The sequence below is a fragment of the Solenopsis invicta genome, chromosome 8 (genome assembly GCF_016802725.1).
Source record: "Solenopsis invicta isolate M01_SB chromosome 8, UNIL_Sinv_3.0, whole genome shotgun sequence".
Taxonomy (NCBI): Eukaryota; Metazoa; Arthropoda; class Insecta; order Hymenoptera; family Formicidae; genus Solenopsis; species Solenopsis invicta.
The window spans coordinates 11,029,825-11,051,437 of record NC_052671.1 but is presented as its reverse complement, the minus strand read 5'-3'; the positions used below and the strand labels follow the sequence as shown (position 1 = coordinate 11,051,437).

The window sequence follows — 21,613 nt, the reverse complement described above, 5'->3', positions numbered from 1 at the left end:
GCCAAGAAACCAATGTCTATTTCAGGACCTAGGCGAAACCGCATTACACTTGGCCATTCTGCGCGAGATGGGTAGCAGTCTGCACATTGTGGATTTCCTAGTGCAAAATATGCCGAGTGGCGGTATTGATAGACCGACCATCGATGGTGAAACGGCGCTGCATCTTTCCGCGCGGCACGACAGGGCAGAAGCGATGAAGCTGCTTCTACGAGCTGGTGCGGATCCATCGCAGCGAAACAAGCAAGATAAGACACCGCTGGACATTGCTCAAGAAATGGGACATCACACATGCAAAGAACTGGTAATTCGACAAATTGTATTTCACATATTTTTTGTTATTTAGTATCTTTTCTTCGTGATTTTTCTAATAAACATACATTTTTCATTATTCATCTAGCATTAATTGTGATATAAGTTTTCTCCTTTTCTATAATCTTCGTTTAATCAAGACATGCTTAAAACACTTTCTTGTGCTTATAAGAGTTGTATAAAAAATTAACATATTACTTTCAGCTCAGTCACGCTCTCCAGAGACAGAAAACGTTGTTTGACAATGTCAATATTGACTGGAATCTTTCTCACGATGAGGGTTCCACGGACTTCTCTGATGACGAAACGATAATCGAAGATAGAGTGAGTATATTAATGTAACGCAATGATATTTCTTAGTGTTATCTTTCTGTAACCATCTGTAAGGTGTCGCATAATTTTTAATCAATATTTCGGAGACTGAAAAAAGATGGAATTTTGAATTAAAAGTTTCTTTCGCAATTCTGACTCAGACCATCATTTATCAAGTTATTAACAATTGGAAATTAAATAACTAAATTGAACAAATGGATTATATAATTGAATTAAATAAATAAACAAATAAATAAGAATGAAAAACAATCAGAAATTGGATAAATTTCGAACTGTAATTTATTCTTATTTATTTATTTATCTATCTATTTATTGTGTGATTTATTTATTTATTTATTTATTAATATTAAAAATTAGAATCTAATTTTAATTGAAAAAATGTAAACACAAGGAGCCTTATGGCATATCCATATTTCGGCTGAGTGCAATCTGATTAATCAATTTTAATCATTAACAATTTGGTAATTAATGGTTTGAGCCAAACTTGGAAACTTTTAATTCAAAATTCCATTCCTTCACTTTCCGAAATATTAATTAAAAATTATGGAATATTCTATACATGTATTTATATTAACAAATATACATTTCTCTTGCAGAATGGATGTTTGACGCCTGAAAAGAAGTCACGTAGTAGACCGCCATCGTATGCCGGAGGTGGCGGTACGGGTTCGGGTGACTCGCCGGTGACACTGCGTAGCCGGAGTAGCACTTGCGACAGTTTACAGAGCGGATCCTCTCCGAGCGCCTCAACAAACCGTCAGCAAATGCCTCCACCACCACCGCCACAGGCGAGGAAACCCGTAGCTGGTAAGCTGGACTTGCATTCTTCTACTTCTCTCTCATACTTCACGTTGCATAGGGGCGTGCTTAGCGAGCATGCATAGCACACAGGCGGCCAAAGCCAGAAGTCGCCGAAGCCGAGATTTATTTTACACTTAGACATACTTCAAATGCGATAAAATCGCAGTTTTCTGAATGTTGACGGCTTTATTAAAATTGTTCTCTATGTCTGTTAACACATCTACGATTTCTTTCTTATCTCCTTTTCTTTACTCGATCCCTAAATACAAAATAACTATGTATGCACACTTTTAGGACGATAACATCATTTTCGCACGCGGGCGGCCAACTCTTTTTTGCACGCCTCTGACGTTGCATGATACACCAAGTGTATTAATTCAAATAACTAATTTTTTGATAATTATTTCTTACTGCCGGTAATCTTGATTATGCGAATCCTTTCGCGCAGTGCCCACTCCCATGGTGCCGGACATTTCAGTGAACATGCACGGCTCGCTGAAGAAGCGGGTTGCACCACCGCCACCGCCCGCTGGAAACTCCATCGCGAGCGGTGTTCTGCCCTCGTCGCACTACGGTACGCTACCTACGTCGACGCACAGTCGTACGACCAGCGAGCCAATTTTAGCCGGCCACACTTTACACACTCTACCGCATACGTTGAATACATTAAATAGCCAACATCATAAGAGATCACCGAGCGGCGACTCGTCGACCGGACACGGTACATTCGATAAATAAATCTCACAGGAGAAGCTTCGACATTCTGATATTATCTTATTGATATTTATATCTCTCTTTCTGCATACAGGTATGGACAAGACGAACAGCTCGACGTTGCAGAGACCGCGGAATCCACCGCCTCCGGCTCCATCCAGCGTTACGACTAGGCTAAGCAACGGACGCAGCAGCGAGTCCCTGAGTTCTATGTGTTCGGATCATGGTCTCGGCAATCCTATTCCGCCACCACGAAAGGTAAGCCACATTGAAATTAATTGATCACCTCAATAGGAATTTTGAGATTTCGTAGGGGAAGATATTGTTTATGTCTCTTTAAGATACTTACTTTTGCTGAAAATATAGTTTTGTTCTCCTACACATGTAGTTCAAATGTTTTATCTTACTGGGGATTCTAAAACTAATAAAGCTTCAGATAGAAATCTCTTTATAGCTCTTCTAAGAACGAATTGCGTAATTTGAAAGGAGTTTCGAGTTAAGCGAGCGCTTTGCATATTGATCCTTGTTTATACAAAGTTATATTATGTACAAATTTCTAATAAATCATGATGAACTTCCGAAAATAAAAGTTGCTAGGAAATGTATTTTGAAAAATGAAACAAATACAAGATCTCAAGTATCTTGACAGAACTGAGATTCGATAAAAATATGAGTCTTTGAGGCTCATACAAGATGAAAATATCTCTTGCAAAGCCTTCGCTCATACAAAATCCTAAATCTTTCTTTAGTTTATCTTCGAACGGAGCCACTACCGGCATAATTATATAATAAAATCGATATTACATCATCTCTGTATTACCTAACGAGTGACGTCAACAATTATCCCATTGTTTCACATCTTACCTATTTGCACACATACATTCGATCGGATGCCGTTGTTATACTAACACAGTAGAGGAAAAGGTGTAATTAACCAGGTTGTGCCATTATGTTCTTCGTAGTATAGTTTTCATTCGATTTATTCGTGCGGGCTTGAGCATTTTGCATTATTATACTAACTATACGTCGCGCACATCAATATATTTTACTCCTTCACATTTCATTATACTATCATGTATATTTGAATATATTATTGTTGTACCTTTTATCCTTACCTATTAATTATCAATATAATACATTATCTTTCATTATCATTATATTATTTCATTCATTATCATTTCACAATAAAATAATTATTTTTAACAACTTTTACGAAAAGTAATGTCTTAAAGATAATGTCAAAAACGTTAATGTCTTTAATAATTTATCAATTTTTATTATATCTTAGAAGAGAAAATCATGCGAAAGTTTGTTTACCGAAATAAGATAAAATCACTCAATAAGATGGAATCTCACAATAAAGCAATAAATGAAGAAAAAATCTCAGGATATTTACAATTTATTGCGGATTAAATAGCAGCTAGTTTGCTATGATCCAGAATTAAATATATAATAAAAAGTAAATAATAATAACCGCGTATACCTACGGTGTGTGGATATGTAGAGAATGCATGAGTTTCAAGATCAGTGCTTTATGGTTTGTCATTAACCATTGTTGGTACAGCGAAGGGACCGGTCCAGGCTAGAGAGCTACGCCGAAGAGCCTTCATCTTTGCTCCCAAATCTGAATCTGGTAAACATCAGCCATCCCACATTACAGCATGTTACACTTGAAACCACTTGTAAACGTATATACGTTTCATGTCGTGCATATTGTCATACTTGTATCTACGTAAGGATATTTCCATGTGTTATTAATCGTAACACAAAGCATGATATCTGTATATGTATAACTATATGTCATTGATTAATTAACATTATACTCTATGTATAATAGAAAAATAGAATCTTTCGAAGAGAATGATTACAATCATGCCTTATTACGTCATGATTCATTCGTAACAAACTCGAATGATAAGAGCTCTATTCTTCTCTAATCTTTACTTGCCAACAATACTTTCAAGTGTAACAATGCTTTGCATGATCAGACGTGCTGTTCGTATCATCATTTATGCAGCTCACGTCGTGGCTTTAAGTATATTATTTCCACGTATGCCGAATAATCATTTTAGACTTCATTGTCATTTTAATCACTCTTTATCACTTGAAATCGATCGTAATAATTTAAACCTTTCGCAAGATATGTTACTCCATAATCGAGCCAACTCCTCACCATGAAACATCGTAATGCGAAACACGTTGAGATGTGTTTGAATTAAAATTGACATTCTTTAATTGAGTATTAATCTTTGGATTATTAATCTACAATATGTTTCTTAATGAAAAAAAATATGTTTTTTCAACAAATCACTTTCATAACTAATATTTTAGAAATTGTGATGTAAAATATATCTAATTGTAAATACTGATCCTTGCATGGATTTTGTAAATACTGATCCCCGAGTGGATTTATGTTTGGCAATACTTGATCGCATTGCATTATACTACTATCTTCAACACGTGAGAGATACTTCCTCTCTAATTCTAAGCTATCCGAATATTAAAAAGGCATATAACTAGCATGATATTAATGTTTTATATTGGAAATTCTAGTTTCAACATACTTTTCTAGAGAGATATTGAAATATACTCTTAACTATTCTTCATACTTGAATAAAATTTAATTTTCTTGGATATATTAATGCTTTATCGTAATCTTTTTTTTATAATAGTATCAGTTAATTTTTCTTCTTTCTTTCTTTGCACAATTTTATAAAGAAATAAATAAGTTAAATAAGGAATGAAATAAATTATTAACGAATTAATTAATCAATCAATATTTCATATCACTCGCAGAATTTATAATAATTTTTCTAGAATTTCCAATATTCTTCTAATTTCTGGAGACTAATCTTCAGCTTGTTGTCTCGTGACAAAGATACGAGCAATAAAAGTGCTTGCTTTTACCAGACAGTCGAAACATGCACGTTACAGCATTTGTCACGAATACCGATTTTTTTTTGTTCCATCTTCAGCCGACGTCGTCGACTTTGAGTGGCCTACGACGCTGCCGGGCTCTGTACGATTGCGAGGCCGACAACGAGGACGAGCTGTCGTTTCGCGAGGGTGAGGTCATCATCGTGACGAATGAGCAGACAGACGATGACAACTGGATGGAAGGCGCGTTAGAACGGGCGCCCGAACGGCGGGGCATGTTTCCGATTAGTTTCGTACACATGCTGCAGGATTAACATTCGGTAAGCCTGAACTCGTTGGCGAGCGTCACCAGCACTGCCAGTTCGATGAGCGTCGCCAGTCTCGGCCGTAGAAACTGGTTAAGGAAGCCGAAGGAGTGAAGCGTTCGAGCTATCTTTCCGTCGTCTCTTCAGAGTGGTCGCATCCAAAGGAAGAAACATTTGGACATTGACGAGCGTCGTTATTAAGTGAAGAATTTAATCCGCATCTTGATTCTCTCATTTTTCATGTTCCCCTAGGACAACTGACATTTGTAAGATGAAATGAAAAGTGCATCAACATGGGCAATTTTGCACCTAGAGTAAATGCTTTAGAAAATCGAGGAACGATGAAGATAAAACAATTTTTTTAACGGAGAAAAATGAATAATTTTTTTTTAAGCACGATACAAAATTGTATGTTTACTCTGAAATTAAATTTTCATTTTTTTATAAGGTGGAAAATTCATTTCGATTAAATTTCAATTTACTGTATAAAGTAATCAAATTGAGGGTGTGATCTATTTAATGTTGTAAATGCTTCGAGGCATTTGATTGATCAATCAGAACAAAAAATTTTACGATTTTACATCAGAGAATGCCTCGAAACTTTTACAGCTTTAAGTGGATCAATTATATTACTATTTCATTCAATGTAATTATGTGCAAGTTCAAGTTTTATTCTTCCGTAGCTTGCTAAACTGAAAGTTTAGCTACTAGATTAAAAAATTTTTCTCTTCTACGGTGCAAAATTATATCTGTTGATGCAATAGTATTCAATCTTATGGTACTTTACGAACGATTTTTTTAAATCCGCGAATGCCTTAATATAAAATTTTAATTCACTCTTTTGTCGCGTATAATGCAACATCAATGCGTACTACAATCCTTATGTTTCGAGGAGATTAAGAGAAAATAGATTTCAATTTGTTTTTCTGGTTCAAATATCAATCGATTTCGCACTGGACTATAATCAACGTACGCCATGGATCGTGTTAACGTGATTATTGAGAAATTACCGAGTATTTAGATGAGTATTAGTGTCTTACGCTAGACGACAATCACATCGAGACACTCGAAAGCGTGTGAATATTGCGATCGATGGATACTCGGAATTTCGTCTCGTCATTCAGACATGATTATGCAGTGAGATTAAGGCAATGGCAATTGCCACAGAGAGTATCTTGCCATGAAAACCCCTCTAAAATAATGTCATTCGGAACCGGCGTTTAAAGTAGATCTCATATACCCGTGTAAACTGTAAAAAGCGCACACCACAAAAATACGTTGAAGGGTTACCATGCTCTGACAAAAAGAAACTATAACAGAACAGTTAGAGTTCATTAAAGAACAGATTAAGCCTTAATCCTTAATCCAGTCGCCCGAAGTGGGATCTCTTGTTATGTGAGCGGAGTTTCTTTTTGTCAAAGCATGGTAACCCCTCAACGTATTTCTGTGATATGCGCTTTTTACAATTTCAGCAGATTTTAGTTTATGTATCAATAATAATATAAAAAAGTTCATCGAAAAGTTATACCAAGTATTAAAGAAAAAAAAAGGCTGAAAAGGAATAGAAAAATCAAATTTCGATCTTGGAGGCCCATATTCCAAGGGGAGCAAGTGAGATTATTGCAATGCAAGATTGTTGTTCTAAAAAAAAACACGGAAGCTCTGACAAGCTTGACAATATTGTAAATCCTAGATCTGTTCATCTAACTCCGAATGCAATATCAAAAACTAATATTGAAAAATATAATTGTAGATGCAAAGGAAATTGCTCTTCACGCATCTGTGAAGAAGAATTACAATTGAAATCCGCTGTAAATGTGACAGGAAACTGTGCCAAAACCAGGTAAGAAATGAAAGAGAGTCGATAGTATTCGTTTGCTATACGCCTGTAAGCGCGTAGGCGATCTCTTCCGCATCCGTAATATATACGATCTACAGTTGTAACGTCGGATCCGAACGGCTTATTAGTAGACATTTTCCTGGGCAGAGTTACTCTCGGTAGTTTGCCCTTGCCTTCCGAGAGATAGCGATCGATTAAAATTAAATGTTTTTGATCAGTGGGATTTGAACCTGAATCTTCGGCACAGAAAGAAGACGCATGACTCTCTGCGCCACAATCACTACAAAGTAGACATGATTACGCAGCGGGATTTATCTTTCCTCGAAGGTGACTTTTGTTTTTAATGTGAAAGAAGGGTAGAGAAAACTGATTGTACAAATGCCGCGATGTCAACATTCGTAGGTTTCGGTGTTTGTCGCGAAGAATGTTGTATCTGAAAAGTTTATACGTAGAGAGATCTATATGTATTCGTCTAACTCATATATTATACATATATGGCACGTAATTGTTCGCATATAATCTAGTTGAAAAATAAAAATCCGGTTAACAAAGTATAACAAAGTATATCGAGAATGACGTTAGCAAAAGAAAAAGAACATCGCGCAACGGCTGACGTTAAGATCGAAATTGGGGATTGAAATTAAAGAGTTTTGCGGAATCGCGACGCTAAAAAAATGTGATATATATATATATATATATATATAAATATATTTCAGAGTAAATTATTAGTATTCTATGAAGAAACGCATCTATGAACAAATTATGAAACGAACAACATTTTCCATACCAAATGATTAATGTAGAGATAGCGTAGATTTTATCCGATGCTTATGTGCAAAACGCGTTCCCGAAAAGGATTATAAAGCATCTATCAACAGAGAAAATCTAATAATAAATATTAACAATGTATGTAGTTTATAAGAAAGTATAAAGGAGACTCTTAAAATGCGGATTAGAGGAATATGAGCTTTCGGTGATTATACCATTGTCTTGAAGATCCTGTATAACGTACTCTGGCGATATTGCGTTGGAAAGAGAAAAAGACGTGCACGTGTTTTCGTGTCTTCATCGTTTGTACGTTTTATTGATCTGGCGCACACTTCTTTTTTCTGTACTGCCAATAACGGATCGATTTAACGTAGGGATAGACAAACTCGCGGTATATAGAGTCGTATTTGTATTCCGCATTTAACGCAAAATGTCGATTCTAAGTCTAGGATACTGTTAAAACGCGGATCTTTTCGCACAAGAGACAAATAAATCTCAGAATCAAACGACCACATTTGACGTTAAATGTGAGAATGTACGAATGCGAACCATAGTCTTTAGTGTGTCGCGGGGAGACGACTAAATTTAGCGTAAGGAGGAAAGAGCAAGAGACGAATTTTAGCGGTCGTCGAGTACACGAGATGTTACACACCGATATTGCATGACAAGTATTATTAGTTTACTCGATTTACAAACGTCGTTACGTACGACTGTGCGTATATATTTTTTTCTTTCCGTAATGCCATACTACATATTAGTCGATCCTCAAATAGAATACGGGCCTCGAAACCGGTTATTAGCCGCCAAGCGTGCTAGGAAACACGATGAAAACGCGTAATGTGACGCGACAGAATTCTTTTACGCTTTGCGTTATATTATTAATATTCTATTTGAAAGTACGAGACCAAAGAGGATTTTGCGAAAGGCGAGAAGAGAGCCGTGTCGAGAACGACATGCTTGCGGAGTCATTTTAGTCTAAACGGCGTTCACTGGTAAAATTATTTCCCGAACGGAACGGGGAAAGCTACGGCGAAAGCAAAATACTTATTACTAATAACATGACTGCATACCACTGTCGATCGGTAAAATGACTCCGCAAATCGCCACGATTCGATCAACGTGTGTTCGGCTCCGTAAATGTTATGCGGATCGTGTATCGATGCTCGGACAGCACGAGGTGATTACTAAAACTGTACTGTTTTCCTTACGATTATTATAAGGCTTTGTACATAGACGAAAACTAGAGTATACCACTGCAAGCTATTAGCTGTGACACTAAATCTCCTAAATGTAACTGTTTGATTTAAGAATGCAACGCTTAACACGCATACTTCATCCAAAAACGTTACTTTACTAGGAGTTTCGAATATTTTCCAATTTTTATTCGTAGAAATAAAAGTATATCCGAATCATTTATACACACACACACACACACACACACACACATATATACATATATATATATATATATATATATATATATATATATATGTATGTATGTACATGTATACATACGTTTCTTTCCGAAAAATTAACGGTTTTCTTTTTTACTGCATTTTATCATTCTCGTGTTAAAAGGAAATAGATTTTCTTATATTTTCTTCGATAATTAAAACAAAAATTAATCAACCCATATTTCGCTGTCTTTGTAGAATTCAAAAGAGAAAATGGAGAAGGCTAAAGGTGCCGTTACCGAAAGTAATTTTTCCATGAAGAAGACAGATTCACTTTTATGGAAAAATTGTTCCGCTTTAAAAAGAGAAGTATATTACCTGTTATTGCTTGAAGATAATATAAAATACGGTATAGACAGTATATTGCAGAATTTTTAATTCGAAAACTACTCGGAGAAACTATATTGAAAATTCTTCAGCGAGAGAGCACATTCTTAGCATTTTCTGTTCCCTCTTAATCATTCTCGAAAAGTCTTTTTTTCAATAATACGTAGGACAGAAGTAATATGAAACACCAATGCCCAGTTAAGTCGTTATCACGTTTAGGCAAGATAAGATTGTTGTACTGGAAATCCCGTTTGATATCTAGAAATTTCTATAGAATTGAATCTTGAATATACAACTGATTAGAAAAAATAGTTTTGGTTTGATACAATTGTTTTTAAGTCGAAGCGATAAAATAGAAGCTCGCCTAACGGACATAGTGCTGTATTGAAGTTCTGTATCTCATCTATAACTTCAATATACAATATGTCTAATAAAAGAAGATATGATTAGCTGAACTATTTAACGTTAGATTAAACGGTCTTTCATCTCGTTCAACGTTGTCTTGGAATTCATGAATTTCATCGCAGACGCATCAACAATGTCATGTTGATGTACGTTTATAAACGATAAAATTTGTCGTGCCGATGTGTGTAAATACGTGTATAGATAAAAGGTAGAATTTACGCGCTCGTGTTATGTGTATGCGTGAAATGAAGTGAGGAAGCGAAATAAATCGATGTTTATATTATACCGAACATATATATTAAATTACGATCTAACTTTAAGTATGTGGATATTGTCTATTTAACTGTACGATTTAAGCGACGATTGATCCTTTGCATTTCAAACTTAAGAGTAGTCGTTAGGTAGAATGTAAGTATTTATTATTATTTTGTAGCCACACTTCGTACTAAGCGGAACGCGTGAGTGTATAGAAACGAGAGGAGGTTCTTCAAATGTTTGATACGAACAACAAAATGCGCGAGTTAATGTTTGATGGTTTGATCACCATCACCGTGATTAATTAAATTCTCTTTTTCTTTAGGTGTATCTGTGTTACAATTACACGTATCGTCCGAATGAAAAAAATTTTAATCATATCAACATTTTCTTTAATTCTCAATTGACATAAAAGTTTAGACGTCTAAAATTTCGGGCAAATCTTCCTGGTCATTTCTCATTTGTACGAACGATTTAGAGCATAACGAGATTTTAATTCATCAAAGGTGTTGGTACAACTTGAAGGAAGGTGAACTTGTGAGTGTAATCTCTAACTGTTGTTCGGAGATTTGATGTGAATTTTGTACTCGTATTTGATATTTTAACAACCTTACATTGATTGTGAGAAAAGATACATTAATATATTGAATCCCTGCGTGTGTACGTAGCCATTCCGTTAGAGATGGTGAGTGGAAGAAATGAAGAGAAACGATGACGACGTAAGTCCGATCGAACAAAATCACATGATTCTAGATTCGGCGTACACAATTGTCGCCGGCACAGGTCTAAATATTTATATATTACACGGAACGATGACATATTGTATCGACGTTTAATATTATCTTTCACCGTTAAAACTGTGCACAACGTCACCGGACGGGACGCGACTTCAGAAATGTAACAGAGAGGAAAATAAATGCTGTTTAGAGAACTATAAAATTAATTTCATGTCTTTCATTTTTACATGCCGTCTTATCTGAAAATACCACAGTTCGAATATATACGAGATATTTTTAATTAGACGTAGCTACGCGAGAAACAATCGAATATCAATTTTTGTTAAATAAACATTACTATCTTAAGAAATGTCTACTAGTGATACCTTCTTAACCAGTAATGCTCTGGAATCGGAAAAGATTAATGTTATTTTCTTTCGTAAAATTGTTCTTACGTAGTATTAAGAAATTTTTTCAGGATGGGGAGAGGAAAAGAGGAATAGAGATACTTGTTGGCAAGTAATATTAAATAGATTTTCAAATTAAAAGTTATTGAAATTTAAACTGTAAACTTCTTTTTTCTAATCAACAACAAAAAATTTTGATCGTGAATATCTAAATTTTAATGCTAAAATTAGCTACAAAAAAAATGAAAAATTTAGTTTATAATGGCTTGTGCGACAAAAATGATTTTATTTCGTTGCAGTTTTAGGTGAATAATTTTCAAACGAATAAGTGGATCTAAATAAACTTTTACAATATTTATTAGTACATATTTAAAAAAACTGATTTAATTTATAATACTTAGCAAATTTGCATTCAAGTACTACAAAATGTTATTTTACAGAAGAATAGCAAATAAAAAATTCAATTTTAAAACCAATAAGAGAATTGTACTCAAATTTTACGTAAATATTCAAACGTAATAATAGAATATCTATGAAATTTTGAAGTTTTATGCTAATACTTTAAAGTGACATACATCCTTAAGTTCTTAAAATAGATTTCTTGTAATAAAAAAATGGAATGAGAGATAACGTTTTGGAACCGGTTTCTACTCACAAAGTAGAAGCTGATTTTCGTTGAATTTCTCTACGGAGGATTATTAAGAGTAACCGCACGCAATGCATGCGTATGAAAAATCTTTTATTGAAAAATGTTTTTTCACGCTACAACGTCAGTGTACCTCCGTCTATTTAACTTTTTATAACAGTACAAAAATTGCATTTTTTACAAGTTGCCCCAGCTTATGACTAAGGTATCCCGGTTAGCAATCTGACGAAGGGTCTTATTACGACTTATCTAATATTATCCGGAGAAGCTGCGGCAAAACGTGAACACTAGTACTCCAGCGGTGATGCGAAAGCATCCCGCGTACAAGAAAAAAAGCGTCTCGCGGCGTGCTTTCCGGTCGCGCGATGCGCTTTAAAATAAAATCAGTCGCTACGACGTATCGGTTCTATACTTATCCACATTGGATCTAATTACCATTTGCTATCCGGGTCTCCTCGTAAATATCTTCAGCCGGAAACTCGCACAATCTTGTCCTCGAAATCGCAATCAAGGAAAATCATTCCACCAATTTACTACTACTGTAATCCATCAGCAGCGCAATTCTTAAGCAGTCAATGGTTGCTGCAAGTGTCCGGCCAAAGTATAATCCGCGAAGTTTTCACCCAAGTACATATCTACTTTCGCGTCTATCCTGAACCGAGGTCAACGAGCGGATAACAGAACATGGCGAGCGTGGTACATTTTACCGCTATCCAAGTCAAAAGGATAGCTAGAGAACCCGATATGAATGTAACGAGTCAAGCAAATAAAATGTGCACACGCGTGTGTATGTGCAGATAACCAACTAATTGGAAAATCACAAGAAATCACAAACGTGAATCATTAATATTTACATACTAACAGAATTGATATCGTATCGAGACGAAGTATATCGTTCCATTAATATGCAAGTACAAACTTTAAAAAATGGAAAAATTTCGTGTTCATTTTTATGAACCTTCGCTACCATTTTATTCACTATTTCGGTAACTGTGTCAGACTTTTGCATCTTTTTTTTATAACTACAAAATGCAAAACGTGCATTTTTTACATTTATTATTAACATTTATCTTATATTGAAAGACAACGCTTCTTTCACGATTACTCGAAGTGTTTGTTTTTTATGTATAGAATATATATTAATCTCCTTGTGATTTTCCACTTTGCGATCAAACGTTTCAGTCAAACATTTTCTCGATTTGTTTATCCGTTCGTTTTCACTCGTTCGCACGCACAGTCAGCCTTCACGTTTTCATAGAATCACGTAACAAACCGCCGCCGACAGTTAATTTTGAGCAAGGCAAGCGTCCATCGATCCTGACAGAGATTGTGCAAAGTACTAAGTACATATGTTTATACTAGTCTGTAAAGCTTACCACAAACAACAATGACGTTAAATTAATGATCGATCGGCAGAAAATTAACATAGCGGCGGCTTCGATCCTCGGCAGGATTGATTGCAGCTTTTTTTTCCTTTTCTCTTTCTTTTTTTCTTTCCTTAGCTCAGATCGCTATATGTATATGCGGATAAAATCTCTTTGCATCCTTTAATACAATTCAGGTCCTGCCTTTGTCAGTTGGAGATTAGAAGATGCGCTTTTTTTCGATTAGATGAAATATATAAGTAGTAATTCTACGCTGAATGAAATTCCTGATGTCGCTTAGGAGCAGTCTTTGAGCTTTTTCACATGCGTTCTCGCTCGGATCGCTTTACTTATTGCGTATGTAACGTGGCGAATGTGAACGTAAGTATGTGTGAATGTGTGTGTGTATGTGTATCTGCGAGTGCGTACGTGTGTGTACATGTCTCTGTGTGAATTGCATGCGTCCTCTTTGTCGAATGTGTGTCGCCCTATGTAATTCTGGTAATATGTGTAGATTTAATGTACAATTAATTAACTATACTGGTAGAAATTAGAAACTTATCGTTTGACTAGCTTTTGATCGTTTCTCTTGGAATTCGTGGAGTGACATCCTTCGCAATAATATATGTATACAACCGATCGGATACAGTTTTGGTGATAATGTTGCTGCTATTGCCACTGATCGAATAAAAGATACCGCGTGTGTGAAACGAAATTATGATTAAGTATGATCATCCCTTCAGTGTGTTTACGGTTATCACTAAATATACAAGTTCTTAGTTTTACATAGCAGGATACTCCTGGATTCGAGAAATCACCGCGCGATCTTACACGTATTATCCTCTAGCAGAATATAATTGTTACAATAATCACTAATATAATGTATACTAATTAACTAACCTTATTCCATTTTCCATTTATTTTTTTTTAATCTCTCCTAGCTTTCTAGGTCTCGCGCGCTTGCTAATTCTTAATTATTTTGACAAGTTTTTCCTTTTCTTCGCAGTCTTCTCCAATTATTCTATTCACGCGCCCACGAGGTCCGTGCGAACGGAAGGGACAATGAAGCATCCAGGATATATCTAAATATATAATCTAAATATCCATAATCTAAATATCCATAATCTAATTATCGACGGATCGTGGCGCGTGAATTATTCAGTCTTTCGTTATATATATTTTTTTTTCCTTATTTCACGGTTAATCGGTTATTATTCGCTAGCGTTATGCGATTTAATAAATTTAATTTTCTGCTTGCACGAAAAAATATTATGCTACGTTACTCGCGACGCTACTTTTAACACATGCTAAATAGATTAGATACGGTGTATGCTTATAATTTAAAGCCACAGATTTCGATGTCGCGCCGTAACGTACAGCGCCAGTCTACCTCCCTCGAAATTTCGCTGCTACTTTATAATATCAAATTTCTACACCTCATACGTTTGCTCGTTCTCTCTTCACATAAGGCCCTTAATATTCATTATTGTATATTTACTTGCATTTAGTTTACCATCTTATAAAAACAAGAAAAAAAAGAAAAAAAAAGTGGGATGAAATCCGTCAAGCAAATTGAAAAATTCACGAGATCTGTGCGCCAACTACAAAGCATACATGCCGCTGTACGTTGACCGTACGTTCTCGGCACAGTTTGAGATTAAGTTTCAATGTATGCGCAGATTAACTTATGCGACAAAGCGGCAACCCTTTAAGTATGCTCATTCTCTAGACGGAGTATAGTAATAGTAAAGAGCAACCGTAACGGTAGTGAGTGTGATAGTAGCGATGATAGTAGTAATAGTGATAGAATAGTAATAATAGTAGTAGCGATAATAGTAGTAGGAGCAATAGTAGCGCTAGTAATAGTGATGTTGACAGTAATAATAATAAAAATATAGTAATAATAATATAGTAATAATAAAAAGAAGTAAAATCAGTCGAGTTATTAAAAAGGGAATTACAATTACGTTATTACAACGTCTCCGCGGCGCTTAAAATCAAATTCCATTTCATATAAAATGGATAACACAAAAAAAAATATTGCAGAACATCGCGTGGTGATGTAAATGTTATTCTTCCATCATTCTTCCCTCGTATTTTATATTGATTTAAAATTCCTTTCTCTCTTTTTTTTGACTCTAAAATTCTATTATACGCGCGCGTTTTATGTGTATATGTGTGTTTATATATACATATACTTCTTCTTATATATCTTTATATATACGGTTGCAGCAAACAATCGAGGAAAGAATCAATCTTTCTAATAGCATTTGGCTTGCCAAATTCTGTCAATTAAATAATACAATTGCATCTCTCGGACGTAATAAGAAATAATGTGTGTACATGTATGTAAATGTTTCATATTTCGATTTTCAAAGAAAAACTTATTTTTATCTTTCTCAGCAATGTCGCACGTTTCGGACATTTTTTTTCCATTTGGTCGGACATTAAAGCACAAAAGTGTGTGTACACGCGGGTATTTGCACACAAAAAAATGCGTCGTCTCCATTGCAGACTATCACTTTAAAATGATGACTCAAATACGCTGTTTGCCAAAACACGAGCGAGCGCGAGATAGAGATGACTCGCGCTTTGGCGAACAGAATTTCCCTCCTGATTTTCGGAGTCTAAAATCCAAAAAGGATTTGGAACGGGACTTACTTATAAATCCCGGAACGCAAATATGGAAGATTAGGCCTCGCCGAACCCACCGAGCGCCTGTTCAGTCATTCTCAAGCAGAGAGATTCCAGGCGAGAATCGATTTCCGGTTCCGTCGTCTCGTTTGCCCCATTGGCAGAGTGACCCACGAAATGATCACGTGGCGCGCTGTACGCGCGTTGTAATGTTTTCTGCAATTGCTGTAAAGGACAAAATCGAAGCCGTATTAATAAACGGAATGTATCGTCGGTCTTAATTTTTGTAAAGATTTTTTACCTCCATGCTAGTTTCCTGCAAACTCTGTCTCTTCTCGGTCGTATGTACCGCGCGCAAGTTACTCGTATTCATGTTATTCATATTCTGACTCTGATTCTGATTATTTTGCAAATACGGTGTGGATATACTGTTTCTGTGCGAAGCAATCATAAACTGATTGTGTGAATGGGTGTTGTGAATGTGGTTCATATTCAAACTCGGCTTCCTACTATGCTGCTGCGGATTCCCATATCTCCTGTTATTATATCCGTAGTTATGCTGCCACCTAAAATTTCGTACGTACGATAAATTATGTTAAAAGTTTCATGCATTTATACGGTACGCATTAATTTATTCGTATCTCTAAATAGGATATTTTTTATTGAGAGCATGTATGCCTCGACTTACTTCGGAGTTGGTCGCGGATTGCCAAGTCTGCTACGCCACTGTTGCACTTTCTCCTTTTGATTCGGAGTGAAACAATCGTGTTGTAACACCTTCTCCAAAATGTTGACGTAGGCGCACAAAATACCGTCCTCGACGCTTTCTAGAGCCAGTCTACTGCATACTAAAAGAAAAAATGGAATATAACATCTCTTTTAATTGCTCTAATTGAATTTTGATAATGAAATTAGAGAACTCTGTACATACATTTTCCAAGCACTTTCGTAAACTGCGCAGGAATATCTTGCGGATCGCTCTCTTGACTCGGCTTCATAGGCGTGGCCAGAATCGTTTTAAGTTCTTCCATCGTGTTAATGAGCAGCGATGGGCCCTGTGAGAATGTGTTTTGCATACCATCGCGAGCGCTAGGTTGCACCAGACCTTTTTCTAAATTTACAAGTGTGTTGTATCGCTGCTGCAGTTTAGCGATAGAAAGAGCCAGCTTGTGTCTAGCACCTTTCGTAACCCCTTGCTCCGCTAATTGATCTTCCGTTAACTGCAGCATATCCTCATAACTCATGGTAGCAAACAAATAACTGTATTTGTGAAGTCGTAATGTTTTAAGCCACAATTGTACATCTAAAAAAAATTTATAATTAAATCTCAATGCTCTTATCAGTGAAAGAAAAAGTAAAACTTTTTACAGATGACTCCAAAAAAAAAAAAAAAAATAATATATATATATATAATTACGACTATAAAGATATAGACTTGTACAAAAAGATTTAAAAATATTATAAAAAATGTAAATCTTTTTCTTATTGTACGCTATTGATTAATAACATTAAAATTACATTTGAACCTACCTCTCATGCCACTCGCGAGCGAACGATTCGAAGCGTCATCCAAACGACCCTCGCTACCGCTACTTGCACAGGAACTCTGCGGGCTTAGGGGACCCAAACCAATAATATTGCCTGTTTGTAAACACGAATTATTTAAAGTGAATACACAACGTAAATTCATTTAAATATGAAATAATTCGAAATTACTGGCATGATCTCCAGAGACACTAAAGCTGCGCGGCTTGTGCCTGGATGAAGTGTTTGTGTTATTGGTACGGTCAACAATTTCGAGGTGATGTGGCGGTACTACCGGTGGTGTCAAGCTATTCGAACGACGTTGACGGTTAATGGATCCAGCAAAATGTAGATTAAATGTAGCGCCTGGTTGTGTATTGAACAGATTTGACTGTTCATTATGCTGTTTGGAGTTCCTTTGCCATGGGCTGTCCCATCTTTATAATAGAAAAATCAAATATAGAATTTAGGAACATATTAGAGATAAAAGAATATTATCACAATTCATCATTAGAAATCTGTGAATCAAGATTTTTTTTTAATGTCGAATCGAATTCCATTTCCTTGTTCAAATCCGCATCTAACTGAAATCGACAATTTAAATCAAAATTAAATTAAATCGACAAAATACATGTAATTTTTAATTAACAATTATTAAGTAGAATTTTAATATAGATAATAAAAGATTTCTATGTAAGAAAAAAATATTAATTATAAAATATAAAATCATTTTAATGATTGTACAAAAAATAGTCATATTTGAGCTTCTTAATTAAAACATTTTCAATTAATTTGAATTCAAATCGTAGAGTTTCAAATCCCAATTGAATCTTACTTGATTTAATTTTTATTTGCACACCTCTATTGATATTACACATACATATTATGGCAGTTTCATTCACCTCATTGAAGTATTTGGATAATCTTCGAAACCAGTAATGGGTGGCGTACTGCTAATGCGATCTTCCAGGTCTCTAAGCCACTGAGTTAAAAGACGTCTGTCGTGACCATTTATGGCTGGGTGTATTAGAGTGTAGCTCAAAAGCTGCTGCGTTTGTTCTGTATATTGTCCCGTGCTCACACAATGACTCACTAGTTCGGGTATCGCTATCAGATAGCTCTTCTTGCACTCTACATTTCCAGGTTTTAGTAAGGGCAAATGCGTCAAAAGCTGATTGATCGCAATTTCGGTTGACTCTGACGACAACGAATTTATGTAATCTGCAATACAAAATGTCTCATTAACAAATCTACTATATAAATATGATATAATTGTGTATACACCTTGTTAAATCTTTAAACATGAGAGTGTAAACAATGTAATTACTTGGATTATTGGCATTTATCTCCTTGGTATCCAATTCCGCTACAGAGTGCAAAGAGTGTTCTATCGCCTGCGAGAGAAACCTCGCCTGTACCGCGGGTATAATACGCAGCAGCGCATAAAGAACGACGGTCTGTTCGCATTCGTTCCATTGGGAGAAAACACGAGTAAGCTCGCCTACTTGTTCATTAAAGGGAGTAGCAGATGTCCACTTCATTTTGGATCAGAAATTCTCTCTTTCAAAGCAGTGTCTCAATCACTGCTCAAACCAGACACACAGCAGTTGTGCTCACAGCCTTCAAGTAGCTGACAAATGCCAGTATTCTGTTGACAAAAATAAAAGAAATCAAAATCCCTCATTTCATTTAAATCGCTTACCTGTAAGCTATGTTGTTTTATAAGAAATATGAAAAAATTATATACAGCAAAAAATTATTCTAATATTACCAAGTGGGATTGAATGTGTTAAATGTTTCATAAACAGAATGTAAAATTAAGTTTTATACTATAAATTCTAATAGTGATCTTTCAATTCAGAAGTATATACATACATAAACATTAATTGGCTTTATACTTATCTAGTGATAGAGATAAATTTTTTTTTAAATATGGTGTTTCATAGAGAGAATGTAAAAGTAAATATTTTTAATACAATTTAAATTCTAATACACGCATGACCTTTGAATAATTTAAAGGCTAAAAAATGTATGAACATAATCATTAATTGGCATCAAAATTTTATCTAGTAAAATAAAGCTCAAACATATCTTACATAAATTAAAAAAAAATTTCGTTTCAAAAATCACAAGAGATTTTCTGCGTCGCAACTATACGTGTCTCACAAAAATTCGTGTTTTAAACGAAATGTATCCTGAATGTATTCTAGACAAAAGCTCGTTTTTTTTTCTCGCGAAAATTCGAGATTAGCATTGACGCGTCCGCCAACGCCGCGTCGTCCGGTTTGCATTCGAACGAGGCATCGGAGGCATGCACATTGCCACGCCGCTTCTCCCTCGTTCCGGAAATCCGTCGGATCCTCCGTCAAATGCACGCGCGCGCGCACGAGTGTATGCGAGGGAACGACGACAACGGCGAATGGTTCGTCGTCGCGACGCGTCTCCTTACCGTCACGGCTTTTCCGTGTCGCGTTGAGACACCGGCCGGGACTATTTCATCACCCATCAACGCGACACACCGAATTCAAGGGACATAGAATCACGACACATAACCTCAAAGCCGCTCCGCATACGTATGCCGATAAGAGAATTCCGCTGAGGTCAAGTTTGTTTACCCCGCGCGCGATGCGTGCGTGTATTTATAGCCTTTCTTGCTGCGATCCGTTCGGCGGTGCAATGGCATCGCGCGCGCGAGAGACGAGGCGACGTGGTGGGCGGTGGGGGAGGAGGGGAGGACGGACGGCGCCTCACGAGAGGGAAGCCGATAAGATGTCTTCTCTTCCTTTTTTCTCTTGCCACTGAAAAAGCGTCGGCGTCGCGTCACCGGAAATCCCTGCGATCCCGCTCGCGATCGGAAAATTCGCAATCCCGGCGTTAGATACTGTCGTCGGTTCGCCCTTGTCAACGTCATGCGCCGCGTGAGCGTGTGTGCGTACGTTATTCGAGCGTGCTTCTGCGTGCGTCGCGCGCGTTCGACGTCACGAGCGAAGAATCAACGAGAAAGAGAAAGATAGAAAAACAGCGCGATACCGATAGAGCGAGAGAGAGGGACAAGGATGCGAATGTACACACGTCGGAAGGGGAGGAGGGAGGGAGGGACGGAGAACGAAGGGACGAAAACATGGGAGGACGGAAGAGATCCCCCGCCGGGAAAGATCGAAGAAAGAGATCGATTGACGATATGGTGATAACGACGGCACCGATGACGACGCGGAGCAGGTAGGGACTGTCGTCGTCGTCGTCGTCGCCGCAGCAGAGTCGTTCCATCACGACGAGGAATGCAACGCAACGACGATGCATCTTCCTCGACTCGCGACGAAGCGGCTACGCGATACGCCGCTCACTTCGGTCGCTCGAGCAAACACGAGCCTCTCCTCTCCTCTCTTTCTCTTTTTACTCGTCTCTTCGTCGCGATCCTTTCCACGGGGGTCAAGTGCACAGTCGATAATTACCGTGCAAGTGGGTCCAACGAGGAACAAGTCTTCGTTGACACGCGCTCCTTCCTCTCCGGTGCGACGGCGACGACGCACACTTTACAGCATTTTACTCCGGCGTCCGAACGAGAGAAACGTCCATCCACCATGCGGCGCGATGGGACTACGTGACCACACTGTTCTGCCGCCGCGGTAATGCCAGGCCGAGAGGTATTCCGCCGACAGCTCCGCTCGTTCAGTGCGTTTCACGGATTGGTCGCGTCCGGTGCGTCACGGCACGCAGCCCGCTGGCGGCGCTGGCCAATAGCGGCGCGCCCGCGGGCGCGGTTCGTTTGTCGCGCGGGTGCGTCGACCGCGCGCAACTTCACTTCGAATGGCTCGGCTATTATCGCGAGTATTGGTTGGCATCGCGATAATCGAATCCTATTGAATTCGTCTTAAAATGTCGCACTGACGAGAGAAATTCAGAATTTCTCGCATTTGTGAATTGCGTTATAAAG

General features: G+C 37.0%; 2 protein-coding genes across 5 annotated transcripts in view; one reads left to right on the top strand and one right to left on the bottom strand.

Annotated features, from left to right (window-relative positions):
- LOC105195505 (arfGAP with SH3 domain, ANK repeat and PH domain-containing protein) overlaps nucleotides 1-11,331 on the top strand; it is a 65,831-nt gene extending 54,500 nt beyond the window's left edge. Inside the window, exons 11-17 of one of the 4 annotated variants that reach the window (XM_039452372.1) lie at nucleotides 26-301; nucleotides 514-633; nucleotides 1,239-1,449; nucleotides 1,922-2,164; nucleotides 2,252-2,415; nucleotides 3,722-3,790; nucleotides 5,133-11,331. In XM_039452372.1, coding sequence (XP_039308306.1) covers nucleotides 26-301; nucleotides 514-633; nucleotides 1,239-1,449; nucleotides 1,922-2,164; nucleotides 2,252-2,415; nucleotides 3,722-3,790; nucleotides 5,133-5,348 — 1,299 coding nt within the window. In that variant the 3' untranslated portion in view covers nucleotides 5,349-11,331. Of the gene's footprint in view, nucleotides 1-25; nucleotides 302-513; nucleotides 634-1,238; nucleotides 1,450-1,891; nucleotides 2,165-2,251; nucleotides 2,416-3,721; nucleotides 3,791-5,132 lie in introns of all 4 variants that reach the window. The other 3 variants (XM_026135986.2, XM_026135989.2, XM_026135987.2) reach the window with 3 other exon arrangements.
- Nucleotides 11,332-12,237: 906 nt separating this feature from the next.
- LOC105195504 (protein Smaug homolog 1) lies at nucleotides 12,238-21,342 on the bottom strand. Its single transcript, XM_011160933.3, has 9 exons — nucleotides 21,132-21,342; nucleotides 19,007-19,327; nucleotides 18,582-18,900; nucleotides 17,872-18,116; nucleotides 17,686-17,796; nucleotides 17,087-17,458; nucleotides 16,844-17,003; nucleotides 16,457-16,721; nucleotides 12,238-16,380 (listed from the first exon to the last, which is right to left on the bottom strand). Exons 2-9 carry the CDS (start codon nucleotides 19,218-19,220, stop codon nucleotides 16,213-16,215), a joined length of 1,854 nt encoding a protein of 617 aa, XP_011159235.1. The 5' UTR covers nucleotides 19,221-19,327; nucleotides 21,132-21,342; the 3' UTR covers nucleotides 12,238-16,212.
- Between the last annotated feature and the right edge of the window lie 271 nt (nucleotides 21,343-21,613).

Coding starts and splice junctions, on each gene's coding strand:
- LOC105195504 (XM_011160933.3), bottom strand. CDS start 19,220: ATGAAGTGGACATCTGCTACTCCCTTTAATGAACAAGTAGGCGAGCTT. Junction 18,117..18,581: donor TATCCAAATACTTCAATGAG/GTGAATGAAACT, acceptor TCTATTATAAAG/ATGGGACAGCCCATGGCAAA. Junction 17,797..17,871: donor TGTCTCTGGAGATCATGCCA/GTAATTTCGAAT, acceptor GTTTACAAACAG/GCAATATTATTGGTTTGGGT.